This window comes from Gymnoscopelus microlampas (genome assembly GCF_963454915.1).
Source record: "Gymnoscopelus microlampas genome assembly, chromosome: 10".
Taxonomy (NCBI): domain Eukaryota; kingdom Metazoa; phylum Chordata; class Actinopteri; order Myctophiformes; family Myctophidae; genus Gymnoscopelus; species Gymnoscopelus microlampas.
The window spans coordinates 35,533,036-35,547,266 of record NC_139947.1 but is presented as its reverse complement, the minus strand read 5'-3'; the positions used below and the strand labels follow the sequence as shown (position 1 = coordinate 35,547,266).

General features: G+C 42.1%; 1 protein-coding gene across 1 annotated transcript in view; it reads left to right on the top strand.

Annotated features, from left to right (window-relative positions):
* LOC311053865 (dihydropyridine-sensitive L-type skeletal muscle calcium channel subunit alpha-1-like) overlaps positions 1-13,823 on the top strand; it is a 33,199-nt gene extending 19,376 nt beyond the window's left edge. The window contains exons 21-45 of the mRNA XM_084069604.1: positions 23-110; positions 230-337; positions 511-563; positions 648-794; positions 1,334-1,535; positions 2,166-2,324; positions 2,725-2,835; positions 2,921-3,004; positions 3,757-3,804; positions 4,799-4,825; positions 4,918-5,043; positions 5,231-5,296; positions 5,676-5,767; positions 5,959-6,118; positions 6,564-6,691; positions 7,502-7,598; positions 8,005-8,107; positions 8,236-8,337; positions 8,437-8,570; positions 9,092-9,214; positions 9,751-9,965; positions 10,467-10,531; positions 11,322-11,359; positions 11,547-11,636; positions 12,048-13,823. Of these exons, the coding sequence (XP_083925730.1) occupies positions 23-110; positions 230-337; positions 511-563; positions 648-794; positions 1,334-1,535; positions 2,166-2,324; positions 2,725-2,835; positions 2,921-3,004; positions 3,757-3,804; positions 4,799-4,825; positions 4,918-5,043; positions 5,231-5,296; positions 5,676-5,767; positions 5,959-6,118; positions 6,564-6,691; positions 7,502-7,598; positions 8,005-8,107; positions 8,236-8,337; positions 8,437-8,570; positions 9,092-9,214; positions 9,751-9,965; positions 10,467-10,531; positions 11,322-11,359; positions 11,547-11,636; positions 12,048-12,410 (2,929 nt within the window). The 3' untranslated portion in view covers positions 12,411-13,823. The remainder of the gene's footprint in view (positions 1-22; positions 111-229; positions 338-510; positions 564-647; positions 795-1,333; positions 1,536-2,165; positions 2,325-2,724; positions 2,836-2,920; positions 3,005-3,756; positions 3,805-4,798; positions 4,826-4,917; positions 5,044-5,230; positions 5,297-5,675; positions 5,768-5,958; positions 6,119-6,563; positions 6,692-7,501; positions 7,599-8,004; positions 8,108-8,235; positions 8,338-8,436; positions 8,571-9,091; positions 9,215-9,750; positions 9,966-10,466; positions 10,532-11,321; positions 11,360-11,546; positions 11,637-12,047) is intronic.
* The last annotated feature ends 408 nt before the right edge of the window (positions 13,824-14,231 follow it).

Sequence of the window (14,231 nt, the reverse complement as noted above, 5' to 3'; positions counted from 1 at the left end):
ATTGTGTATCTGTTGTGTGCAGGTCCAGTGCCATTTCTGTGGTGAAGATTCTCAGGGTGTTGAGGATTCTGAGGCCTCTCAGGGCTCTCAATCGAGCCAAGGGCTTGAAGGTAAAAGGCAAACATTCACAAATCTGTACCTTTGAATCTCTCTTGCTAAACACTTTGATGGTCCAATCATCTGAACTATTTATGATACGTGTTTGTTTTCTTTCCTTTTCTATTGACAGCACATGGTCCAGTGTGTGTTTGTGGCAGTCAAAACCATCGGTAACATTGTGCTGGTTACCATGCTCTTGAATTTCATCTTTGCCTGTATAGGAGTGCAACTCTTTAAGGTGGGATTTTTGGTAGTTCACATTTTGTATTTCATTATGTTCACATTTTCATGTTATCATAGAATTTTCATATATCATATATTTAGAGTAATTCATTAACATCAATAAAATCTACATAAGTCACATAGCTTTGAATAGTTTAAACAAATTATCATATCTCCTTTAATTCTCAGGGTAAATTCTACAGCTGCACAGATGAAACCATAGTAACCCCAGAGGAATGCCAGTAAGAGAAATACCAAGTGATTCATCAGAATGAAGCGATGAATATATATATTTTTGAATAATTAATGTTCCTGTCTCCTCTCAGGGGGATATACGTGAAACACGTAGAGAACTCCCTCCAGGACACAGTGTTGGCTGAGAGACAATGGATCAACAGTAACTTCAACTTTGACAATGTGTTCAAAGGCATGCTGGCTCTATTCACTGTCTCCACATTCGAGGGCTGGCCAAAGTGAGTATGAAGAGCTCTTGATATGAAAAATCACCTCTTTGAATTTGGTCATTTATACCCCATGCCTTTGACAGAAGGCAGAAACCTTTTATTTATACATTTTACACTTTTTCATTTTTAACGTCTGCCTATTTTATACTATTTTATAATTGTATGACAGTGTCACGCAAAGTCGCGAAAATACCCATTCTACCAGCATAGTGAGCTTGTAGATCTGTTATTTTCCCTATTTTTTGTTAATTTCACCTCCATTATAATGACATGCCCAAAATAGGGACGACAGTTTGAAAGTGGTTAAGCCTGTCTGTGGGTTTTATAAATATTTAACCAATGAAAAGTATTAATACGAGCTTGTGACTAAATAATAACTACATTGGATCAATTAGAACACAGTCCACCACGTCATCTCCATAAGATGACGTGGGGACCTTTGTTGGACCCTTATTGGATCTCTCATCTTTGATTATGATCTTTTTTCAACAAATCTCACCTCATGTGCGTCTTTCTCTCTCACCTCCCTCCTTTCCGTTCTGTCTCAGGCTGCTGTACACAGCCATAGACTCTGACAAAGAGGACATGGGACCTGTCTTCAACAACCATGTGGACCTCTCCCTCTTCTTCGTCGTCTACATCATCCTCATCGCCTTCTTCATGATGAACATCTTTGTGGGCTTCGTCATCGTCACCTTCCAAGAGCAGGGCGAGTCGGAGTACCAGGACTGTGAGCTGGACAAGAACCAGGTACCACTTTGAGGAGACTTTGCCAGTGGTTCTCAACCTTTCAGGCCGTGACCCCCCAAAATGATAAATGTGCATTTTTTTCCCTCTTTCTTATAGTTTGTATTGTATAGTTTGTTGATTACTTTTTATACAATAATGGTCTTTTAATTCTATTTCTTAAATTTGTTTTAGGTACTAAAAAGGTCCTTAAATTGTCACTTCACTGTCATCTGGGGACCCTCCCAAAATCATGTGGGGACCCCCCTGGGCGTCCCGACCCTCAGGTTGAGAACCGCTGACCTAGACCAGTGGTTCTCAAACTTTTACATTTTACTCCATAACTCTTGAGTGTCTACAAATTGGTTCCATTTGTACACTCTCAGAGTTGCATCCACCTGTAAGGGTTCAGTTGGACCCCCCTCCCTGGACCACACTTTGAGAACCACTGACTGACCTAGACAGTATTAGAACGCACCATTGTGACACAATGAAATGTCACTCTGTCTAAAGTCTAAAGACACCCAGGGCATTCCGAGAGGAAGTTTACTTGAAACCATTGCTAACAACGTGATGTGATACAGTTGACGTGTCGTTGTTTTCGTGATCATTAGTTTAAGCTACGACATAACAATTCCTCTTGTCTCCTTCCAGCGTTCGTGTGTGCAGTACGCCCTGAAGGCTCGTCCGCTGAGGTGCTATATCCCTAAGAACCCCTACCAGTACAGGGTCTGGTATATAGTCACCTCCTGCTACTTTGAATACCTCATGTTCCTCCTAATCATGCTCAACACCCTTTGTCTGGGGATGCAGGTACAAATGCTATACTGTTGTTCTTAAAAGCAATAAAGATTTTTTTTTGTTACGGTATTTGATAGCGATATAATATCGTCGCTGTTGGGCAGAAACCTTGTATGTCCAAAACGTTCCTTTTTTATTACTATTTTAAAAAATATATATAAAATAGTGAAAATAGCTCACAAGCTCACAACTTGAGCTTGTAGATCTGCTATTTTCCAAGAACTTTCCATTTTTGTGCAACACTCTTGTATGATGAAGTAGGGCATTCATTTACAACAAAACATAAAAAGTTGAAATATGGAGCTACAAGGTTTCTGCCTGACAGCAACAATATGAATGATTGTGGAGAAAATGTGGAATGCTGTATTAAAAATAATTGAATTCAAACGTCATGGGTTTCCCCTTCAAATAGCACTGTAACCAGTCAAGCCACGTCACCAAGCTGTCAGAGATGCTGAACATTGTCTTCACTGTGCTCTTTGCTGTGGAGATGGTCCTCAAACTCATGGCCTTCAAAGTCAAGGTAAGGACCCTGGAATCTCTGTCTGGTTAAGATGCCACCTACTCTAATGTCTTTCTTTCTGAGAAATGTGTATCTGTCTGCGCAGGGCTACTTTGGAGACCCGTGGAACGTGTTTGATTTCCTCATCGTCGTCGGTAGTGTTGTTGACGTCATCCTAAGCGAAGTCGATGTGAGTACAAATAATAATAATCATATTTCTAATAATAATAAAGCTCTTTCTGACCCATTCCAAACAGAAATCTGGTTTTCTGAATGTAGGTATATAAAGAAGTAGTCCCATGTGTGTTGTCGCCGTGAAACATTCCCAATCTCAATACTATGTGAGTCCATTTTAAATGACTGAATGTGCCATGTTTATTTAACACCCTGACCCAGTATACTGGTGGTCCAACAACCGATTGGGGCTAGCAGAGCTAGCTCCAAGGACATGGTCAGTACTATTGTTAGCCACCTCTACACCCCCATTGTCTTGTGAAACGTCCAAAGCATCTGCACCACTCCGACTCACTCACTGAAATGTTCTGTCACAAAAGCAATACCACAGTTCACCATTTTCATTTTTTTTCTCCAGTGATGCTATTATGCTTGTACTGTATGTTGTCTGGCCAATTTAAAAGAGCACAAAATCAACAATTTTGATTGGAATGTTTTTTGTTGAGTTTTTCAGTAATAGGTTTCGGTAATGCTCAGCAAAATCAGTGTACTCTCTTGTCAAGGTCACCTGTTTTACTTGTCTCCTGTCCATTGTTCTCCATAAACACATAAGCTCACCCATGGTGCACTTAACTGTCTCTCTCTTCTCTCCCCATTTCTTTCACGCTCACACTCTCACACTCCCTCTCTCCTCTCTCTCGTTCTCCTTTTCATTTCCCTCTTTCCTCCACCCTGTTAACTCCTTATCATTTGTCCTATCCTCCTCAGGCTGCCCTGGCCTCCAGTGGTGGGCTGTACTGTCTCCATGGCTGTGCTGTAAATATCTGATCTGCACTGCATTGCACCGCTGCATGACAGCCTTGCTGTGTGAGCACCCCACTCTGTTGTCTGTGCACAACTACTGGGACTTAACCCTTACTGCAGTGGTTCTCAAACTTCAGGCCTTCACGCCGCGACCCCCCACAATAATCATATTTGAACTGGGGACCCCCCCACCCTGACAAGCACTTGGAATTGTAGGAGTTTAGGCATTACATTTTGTTTAACTCGGTTCCACAGATAAATATTGTGAAAATAGCAGATCTACAAGCTCACAACACCTCGCAACGTGAGCCGTTGTGAGCGTAGATCTCTTATATTATTTGACCATTTGGCCAATGTTTGACCAGTTTTTATAGTATAGTTTATTAATTACTTTTGGTAATGTAATGGTCTTTTTGAGGCATTAAAGGAGTCTTAAAAGTCCTTAAATTGTCACTTCACTGTCGTTGTTGAGAAGCACTGCCTTAATGAACCTTGTGTGACTCCACTGGCTCGTTTACTAATGGTGAAGCACATTGAAAGGCCTCAGTACCTAATTCTATAGCTCAGTGTCAGATTTGTCCTCAAGGTATTTGCTCCAACGTGTTCAAATGAGTTTCAAAAGCGGTATGCAGGTTAATGCGAACATATTTTTCTAACAAGGCGTATGATACTGTCAAAGCTACTACCTTTTGTGTGTCTGTTTAATGAAAGCTGTTAATATTTTGGACAGTGAAGTGTGTGTATAGCTGTTTATTTTTGCATGAGCTACAGTACATATTGCTGCCTCCCCTTTGGTTGTTGATCTCAGCAACCAAGACTTGTTTTGGTAGTTTTGTATCTCAATGGTGTAGAAATTGAGTTGTATTAATGCTACGTAGGGACTGAAGCCCATCGCTCAGTATTGCTTAACAATTGATCAATGTTTTATCTGCCTGCTCTTAATAATAATATTCCCTCTGCCAAATATAACATACATAATTATCATCTGTTCATGACATTTTCACAGGAGTCGGATCCTATGCAAGCCATTGCGGTAAGCCAAAATTGCATCTGTATATACAGTATTTGACTTTGATTCGCATTTCCGTACCATTCTCAAGCCCTCTTTGTCTCTTTTGCTCGCAGAGCTCTGAAAATGCCCAGGTGTCCATCACGTTCTTCCGACTGTTCCGTGTCATGCGTCTGGTCAAGCTGCTGAATCGATCGGAGGGAATCCGTAATCTGCTGTGGACCTTCATCAAGTCGTTCCAGGTCTGTCAAGCTGTTGTCTTAATCAGCATCATCGTTACCATCATTCTGTACTGCCATATTCAGCAATCGCTGTTCAATGACCTACTATTTCTGTGTGTGTGTGTGTGTGTGTGTGTGTGTGTGTGTGTGTGTGTGTGTGTGTGTGTGTGTGTGTGTGTGTGTGTGTGTGTGTGTTGTCTCTCTGCAGGCCTTTCCTCATGTAGCACTACTCATCATCATGCTCTTCTTCATCTATTCAGTGGTTGGAATGCAGGTGAAGTCTTTAAAATCTATTTTATTTTCAGGGAGGAACATGCTAAAGGGAACAGTGAACTGTATCTGAATGATGTACAGTATACATGTCTATCAAAGGCATGTTTTGTACTTTACTTTACAATGTTGCCCTGGCCCGAAAATAACTGATCTACGAGCTGATAACGCATCACGTCGCATCGCGTCACAACGCGTGTGAGCTTTTAAATCGGCTATTTTCGCCACCGGACACCTTCGTACGACAAAGTATAAATCGGGCTTCACTTTGCGGTTCGTGGGCGATCCTGTCATCCTCGTGTGTCAGTATGATCCATGAAAACTCTTGTTGACTGAAGTGTTTCTAAATGAGATTGTTAACGTATTTCGCGCCAACCCTTCAGATCTTTGGAAAGATAGCTCTAGTGGACGGCACCACGATCAACCGCAACAACAACTTCCAGTCATTCCCTCAAGCTGTTCTGATGCTATTCCGGTGAGTCCGTGGGCCAGGTTCTGCTTGGGGTTCAAAGGTCAAACGCTGAGCCGAGACTTCACACTGTGTGTGTGTGTGTGTGTGTGTGTGTGTGTGTGTGTGTGTGTGTGTGTGTGTGTGTGTGTGTGTGTGTGTGTGTGTGTGTGTGTGTGTGTGTGTGTGTGTGTGTGTGTGTATGTGTTTATCCACAGGTGTGCTACAGGGGAGGGGTGGCACGAGGTCATGTTGGGCTCTATGTATGGGAAGAAGTGTGACCTCAAGTCTGACTTCCTGCCAGGAGAGGAGTATAGCTGTGGGTCCAACTTTGCTGTCTTCTACTTCCTGAGCTTCTACTGTCTCTGTGCCTTCCTGGTGAGGCTGACTGGTTGGGCATGCAGTCCTTATTTCATTTACTCAAGTACTGTACTTAAGTACTTTTACTTTGCTGGAGCAATTTTCTATACGTTTACTCCACTACATCTCAGACACAAATATTGTGCTTTTACTCCACTACAATTATTAGAAAACTTGAGTTACTAGTTACTTTGTAGATTTTGATTATTATTACAAAACATACATTAACCACTTCAGCCCTATTTAAACCTTTGGCTATTTGAAAATAGCCGATCTACAAGCTCACAATGCGTCGCGATGCGACGCATTGTGAGCATGTAGATCTGCTATTTTCAAAAGATTGTTAGACTGTTTAAAAGTAATAAAAGAAGTGTCTTAGGAACTGAACTGATCTCAGTTCGTCATGAGCTGTATGGTACATATCTACATATCTGTCTTTGTGTGCCCCCTTCACTTACCACAGATCCTTAACTTGTTCGTCGCTGTCATCATGGACAACTTCGACTACCTGACCCGTGACTGGTCTCTCCTGGGTCCTCATCACCTGGACGAGTTCAAGAAGATCTGGGCTGAATACGACCCTGAAGCCACGTGAGTCTCAAGTCTCAAGTCTACTCCACTTAACCTATTAAGACCGGGAACGTATCTGTGTCATTTTAAGATTTATTTGGCTACTAAAAAAATAGCAGATATACAAGCTGAGCTTGTATCTGCTATTTTTTTGCAAATCTTTGAATACATATATTTTAAAAGCGAACATTTTTAGCTCAAAGCTTAGGGATTTTACAAATGTCTTCTAAATCCTAACACTTTTTTGAAAAAACTTCTGTTGCTATAATCAGTGGTTCTCAAACTTTTTCATGTCAAGGACCCCCAAGATTATACTGTATGTATTTGGCCGCGGACCCCCATCTCAAAATATGTTGTTCCAGGGACCCCCCAGAAGCAAAGATTTGAGTTACAAATGTTCGCTTTAAAAATATATATATATTCAAAGATTTGCACAAATGTTCACGATTTAAAAAAAATAGCAGATCTACAAGCTCATACAGTAGCATGGCACTCGGTGCCGCGCTCTGAGCTTGTAGATCTGCTATTTTTGAATAGCCAAAGTATAAGATAATGGTTAAAGTGGTTACACAGATGCGTTCCTGGTCTTAATAGGTTAAACTACGCAGACATACAGAGATGCATGCATAAATCAACGCTATATGTTCCATTTTACCCCCCCCCCCCTGCATCTCACATTTCCTCTAGTTCTTAGATATATGACCTATATCTAAGACTCATCTCTTAGATCTAGGTCAGGTTTTTTTTATGGGTGTAACCTGAGCTGATTCCAGTACATGTGTTTCTGTAACAGCGGTGGGTTGGACTGTAATGTGTCTCTCTTGGCTCTAGGGGGAGAATCAAACATTTAGATGTGGTGACTCTGCTGAGACGCATCCAGCCTCCGCTGGGCTTCGGCAAGTTCTGTCCTCATCGTGCGGCCTGCAAGGTATATATAGTCATACATAAACCATAATGATCCAAAAGTAATATCCATTCATGTTAATGGCGTGTTTGTACAGGTGTAGAACTGGAAAACTCATAGGAGTTTGTGGATTCTCTCATCAAAACTCTGGCAACACAGAAGTCATATTTTCAGTATCGTCGCTGTCGGGCGGAAACTTCATGTCCAAAACTGTTACTTTTCAGGATTCAAAAACATCAAAAGTAGCAGACCCACAAGCTCCACGAGCTTGTGGGTCTGCTACTTTTGATGTTTTTGTGTGACGATGTGGTATGATCAAGTATAGGGTGTATGGAGATAAGAGGTTTCTGCCCGACAGCAATGACATGTTGGTGTCCATTTCCTCTCCAATGCTCACTTAACGCCTCTGTCTTAATATCCTGTCCTTTAGCGTCTGATTGGCATGAACATGCCGCTGAACAGCGACGGCACGGTCACCTTCAATGCCACGCTGTTCGCTCTGGTCAGAACTGCCCTCAAGATCAAAACTGAAGGTAATTACCTTCACCATCATTACCCAATGATGTTACATGATTTCTCATGCTGTTACAAATGGTGTTCCATGTTGAGGTGTTTATTTCAGTGTGATGATGATAATACAATGATTGATGTCTCCATCAAGGTAACTTTGAGCAGTCCAATGAGGAGCTGAGAGCCATTATAAAGAAGATTTGGAAGCGCACCAGCATGAAACTGTTAGACCAGGTCATTCCCCCGATGGGAGGTGAGTCTCCATGACCAGTTTTTGGTGGGATGTACCTGTAGAGGCATGTGCGTCTATTTCAGACTGACGTCAATGTCGCCTGTTTGCGTTTGACCACAGATGACGAGGTGACGGTGGGGAAGTTCTACGCCACTTTCCTGATCCAGGAATATTTCCGTAAGTTCATCCAGCGCCAGGAGGAGTACTACGGCTACCGGCCCAAGAGGAAGACCGATGCCGGGCCAGAGATCCAGGTGTGGACATCTGCATAACTACTAGTCTATTCCATCGCCACATCTCTGATGGGACTTCTTCTCTCTAGTTTTGTACTGTATATCTGTTGCCATTCTATATCTGCACCTGCATGTACGTTTATACAGTATCTGTGACTATATCTGCTGCTATTGAACTGCCTCATACTGCCCTTTCTTCCTTATATGTACGGTATATATTTTACTCTATTCGTATCAGAAATATTTGGAATATCTGACCTCTCTATTCTTCTTCCCTTTCTTCAAAACAGCAAATTATGAGTTTGTACACTAAATAATTTCACCCACTTTTTTTAAACCTGTAAACCTGTAACGCCACAATCTAAAGAACACAAGTTCTGTGTAAGTTGTTCTGGTTGAAGTCACACCCTTCCTTATACAGTAGCACTCCATCTCTTACTGTCTAGCACTTTTCTTTTTTTACAGCCATTATACTCAACTGTATTTTCCTCTTTGTCTTCCTTGTTACCGTGCATTGTGGTCCTCCCCTCACGTCCACCCAGGCTGGTCTGAGGAGCATCGAGGACGAGACGGCAGCAGAGATGCACAGAGCCATCTCAGGAGACCTGCAGAATGAGGAAGAGATGGACAAAGCTATGGACGAGGCTGGAGAAGGCATCTACAGGGTGAGTTACCTAACAACACCATGAGCCCAGTGGTTCTTAAACTTCTTCATGTCAAGGACCCAGCATGACCTGGGTGAGATCCCACTGTTGGAGGACTCAGATCACAAATTTGAGTTTGAGCCGTAGATGAAAGTTTTTTGTCATTTTGGCTGTGTTTTTTCTTTCTTTATTAAGGCATTGCATTGCAATATTCAAATTGATGTTTGGCTGCGGAACCCTCATCTGAAAACATTTTGTGCCAAATACCTCCATACTCCATTAAAATGTTATAAAAAGTATTCAAAAATGCTCAACATTTTTAAAGATCTTTTTGAAAATAGCAGATCTACATGCTCACAACGAGTCACAATGGGTCGCATCGCGGCGTGTTGTGAGATTGTAGATCAGCTGTTTTAGAAAAAAATAGTGTGAGAACTAACTGATTTAGAAGGCATTTGTAGAACCGTCTTAGTGGGTAAAAAAATACAAAAAAAACAGTGTCAATAAAAATCCTCAATTAAATTCAATGTACTTTTCTGTTTGCTTTTTATTGGTAGCGTAACCACGGCCTGTTTGGCAACCAGATGGATTCCTTCTCCTCTGAACCCGCTGGCGTTCAGCTGCCGCAGGCCACCAGCCAGCGGCCCCTCCAGTTCTCTGAGAGCCAGCCTGAATCTCCCCCAAACTCCTCTGGCTTCCTCCCCAGGGAAGAGTTCTTCTCCACAACACCTCCAAAGAGCAACACCAACAACAACGCCCTGCACTTCGCTGAGTGAGCACCCATTCTCCTTCCTACCTGCCTACAAACAGGCAGTGTCTATAAGCCAGTGGTTTTCAATTAATATTTATTTGGCCACAGACCCTCCCTATCTGACAATATTGTGCGCCAGGGACAAGATTTGTGTTGATGTTTCAAAAATATTCCAAATGTTTCACTTTTTCCCCCAAGATCTTTTTGAAAATAGCAGATCTACAAGCTCATGCATTGTGATGTTGTAGATCAGCTATTTATAGCCAATGTATTCAGTACGTATAAAGTGGTTAAATTGATTTTGGAACCTGGAACCCCCCTCAAGGACTATGAGAACCACTGGTCTAAGCCACATTTGCTAACCTATACTAAGGGCTCTAGCTACTACTTAAGAGTTCACATGTGTTTTCATTGAATATAGGCTAGTAAAAGCATGCAAATCTAAGCAAATCTTAACTGTACTTGTAAATGACAATGAATTTGTTTAAATTGTGTTTTAGCTTTTTGTAATGCTTGTTTCAGGTTCACATTTGAGAGAGAAGGCAGTCCCGAGGACTTCTATAACCCCAGGGAGGATGTACAGCAAGGTGGGTCTCCAGAAATCTGCTGATAGGCCTGAAAAACAGTTGAACAGACAGTCATGTGTCTGACTGCTCTCTGCTGTTAGGGATCCTTCATATATCATACTATAATTCTAGTAAGGGCGTAGTGAAGGGCGTAGTGGCGTAGTGAAGGGCGTAGTGGTGAGTAGGTGAAGCTACCCGGTTCTCCTCAGTGGCTGGAGCAATTGCTCTGATTTTGCACACAGCCATTGACCATTACCATCTGAACTTAACTGTGAAGCCCGTTTTTCAATTTCACCAAATCTCAGCTTCTTATTAGCGTTTTTGTGTCAAACACTGTCGCCATGGTTACGGGGCTGCCCAGCTATGGGACGAACTGCCTCCCGGGGTGCCAGATCATGTGCGCATATCCCCCCACGGATGCGTCGACCGGGTATGGTCTAGTATATATGAATGAATGAATAAATAAACTGTATATGATTTTCTCTGCTCACCCCTGTCCAAGTTAAAAACATATTTATTTAACACTGCTTACTCGACCCAATGATGGCTAAGAACAGCTACAGTAGGTCTTGCCTGGACTTTAAATGAGCAGTGCTGTCACTTTTTATTATTTCTTGTATCAAAGGTGGGAGTATTTGTTATATTATGCTCCTTTATCTTATTTTAATTGTATCTATTATATTCTCCATCTCTTTTTAAAGTGCACTGCTGTCTGATTGTATTTGTTTTTATTCTGTAAAACGCTTTGAGTTGCCTTGGTGTATGAAAGGTGCTGTATAAATAAAGTTGCCTTGCCTTGCCTTGCCTTTAGATAACAGACGCTTCTCCAGAAGGACAGACATCACACAGGTAAGGCTTCAAATAAGCTGACTCATCTAATGTTCAATCTTCAACATTGACCATTAACAATGGCAATGTTTGTCTTTAGCCTCGTTCAGACCAAAGACATGTGATGAGACGAAAAAGCATAAATTAAGCATTAGAATGTTGTGGAGGAAAATCGCAGCTGTCTGAATTTCTCCTTTTTAACTCACAGTTCCCCTATGACCCGAACTACGGCGACAGTCAGTGTCAGTGTTCCCATGCTGTTGACGGCCTGCCCGCTGCTGACCAGCTCGTCCAAGAGGTAAGACCTCTCACCTCACCTAGTCTTTACTTTATATCACACAGCAATTAGCCCCATCTGTTGGCAGGCAAGGTCTTGAGGCACAGTAATCTCTCATAAATATATGCCACATAAACATAACATTGTGTTTACGTGATGGTCTAAAATGTCAGATGAAATGGCTAGATAATGACGGGGTAAAAGAAAATACTGGAGAGAGCTGCAGGTCTCAGGCCTGATAATATCTTTAACCACTTAAGCCCTTTTGTACTTTGTCGTATGAGGCACAGTGAAAATAGCTGAACTACAAGCTCACATGTCTGAAATAGGGACACCAGGTTGAAAGTGATTAAGCCGACTGTCAGTGTTAGAACACAACATGCTCAAGCTAAAAAAAGAAAGATGTCAATCCGTACTATCTCTCTCCCCTAGGCTCTAATAGAGGGCGGTCTGGATACTCTGGCCAGAGACCCAGGCTTTGTGTCGACGACCAAGAGGGAGATGTCTGAGGCCTTGCACCTCCCTGTGGCCGAGATGGAGGGTATGGCTCAGGGCATCATCAATGGCCGCACCACCAAGAAGAGACGCCAAATCCCTGTCGTGCCCTCTGTCCCGCCCCCTGCCCCGTCCCCTACCCCGTCCTCTACTCCATCCTCTGCTTCCGTTGTGAACGAGCGAGAGCGAAGCCGGACGGACCCCGCTGGGAAGAGGAAGAGACGTCCTATCCCTGTTCCTCCCACTGCCCCTGTTAGATCCGTGCGGAGGCAGCACACCGAGGCAGACACCCAAGTTTAGAACCTGTCACTTGAATTTACATTGTTCTTTCACCGTTGACCAGGATGTGTAGGTGGTTGCATCCTCACCTCACCTCGCCCTGCGTTACCAAAGTTGTTGCCGTTGCAACAAATTACACCCGCTAACGTGGCCTCAAGGCCCAACAGGCAGGTTGGACTCATGTTTAACATCACTGACTGCGATTGAAACCTAATGGAAAGCCAAGGAGAAACAACATATCTGGTGATCCATTTCTCTTTACAGCTATCAGATTCATTGCAACAAATAAAAACAACAACTTATCTCAGCACACAGGTTGATGAACCTCTTTTTTTTATTGCTTGCTGAGGTAATCCATTCCATAGAGTGGTTAAACAACCATGCGGTCTATAGAGTGTCTTACTGAAGGTGGGATAGGTGGGATGATGTGCTTGGGCACTAAAGTGACTGGTAGAGAATAGCGGGAGCCAGCACTCACTATTGTGGTGCTGCACCAGGTCTCCATTTTGGGTATCTTGTGACTGAGTTTCTCTGCATCCGGGCCCATGTAACTGAACTTTTTCAGTTCCCTCTTTTAGAAAGTAACCTGGTTATAATATATAATATCACAGTGTACAGAAAAGTCATAGTTTATTTTCATGTTCTGGCAGTGTCATCTGATCCATTCATTTGAAGGCAAGGACTTGCTTACCTTTGTGTTGTCTAATTGAGATTTATTTGACAGTTTCCTCCTGTTCACCACTGCTTTTGTAAGCAGTTGGTGTCAGCACGTTTTTATAGGAAACAACCTTTTTTTAAATATGGGACAGAGTAACTTTTTAGTTAACTTTTTCCCCCTCACTGTGACTTATTTTGTATATGATGTATTTAGGCTTTTGTTTAATTTATTGATTGAAGTCCAGTTGTCACAATAAGCATGAAATCATTCTACTGCTGTAGTTTTTATATCTGTGTGCTTTATTCAACAATAAATTACAGTTAAATGTAGGGTAAGATTAGATTGAATATAGTTTCAACTATGCAAAGAATGCATACATCTTCAGCATACCTGGAGTATGGTGGAATACGTTTGAAAGCCCTCTTTTCATTGGAGCGTAGTAACTGTTTTTATTCAGTACTGCTTGAACATAAATTGATGCAAAATGCACTTTTGTGTCTTTGTTAAGGGCTTTTTATGTGACTCTTAACAGGTCTTAAAAAAATATTTTTTCTTACTTTGTGATTATCGTCTTTGCCTGTGCTTCGTCTCTCCTATAGTATGTTAAATCTGTTTTGAATTCTTTATTTTCTGGGCAGGAGAAGTAGTTTGTGGGTGCACTTTATAGCTTGTCCTGCCATCACGCATCTCCTTCACCCCTTGACATTGTTCTGTTCTGTTTTATGTCTAAATGGTGTTCTCACTATTGGCAAAAGAAATAAACACCCAAAACACCCCGCTGTGTAAGTTGGCTTATTTTCTGCAAGCAAATAACAGAAGGACGTGTGGACATCTGATGATAACATAGGCCATCATTTGGTGTGGGGAAAACCTTGGCACAACAGGTGAGTGTGCTTCAGCTGGTGATGAATAATTATAGTCTGAGTCGTCATAAAAGTCCAGAAGGAGACTTGGTGAAAGATATGAGAATCATTTCTGAAGCTATTCTGATGCTAACCTCTGTAGATATTTTTACTGTGTGAAATCTGAGAGCCTTAAGAACATAAATAACCCTGCATGTCATAAGTTACATGCACTCCTGAATATGGAATGTAAACTGGTGCGCCGAAATGCGCACACACATTTTCTATGACAGCAAACCGCGCCACAGTACCAAATAAAATGGCAGGACTTCAAAAGAAAAA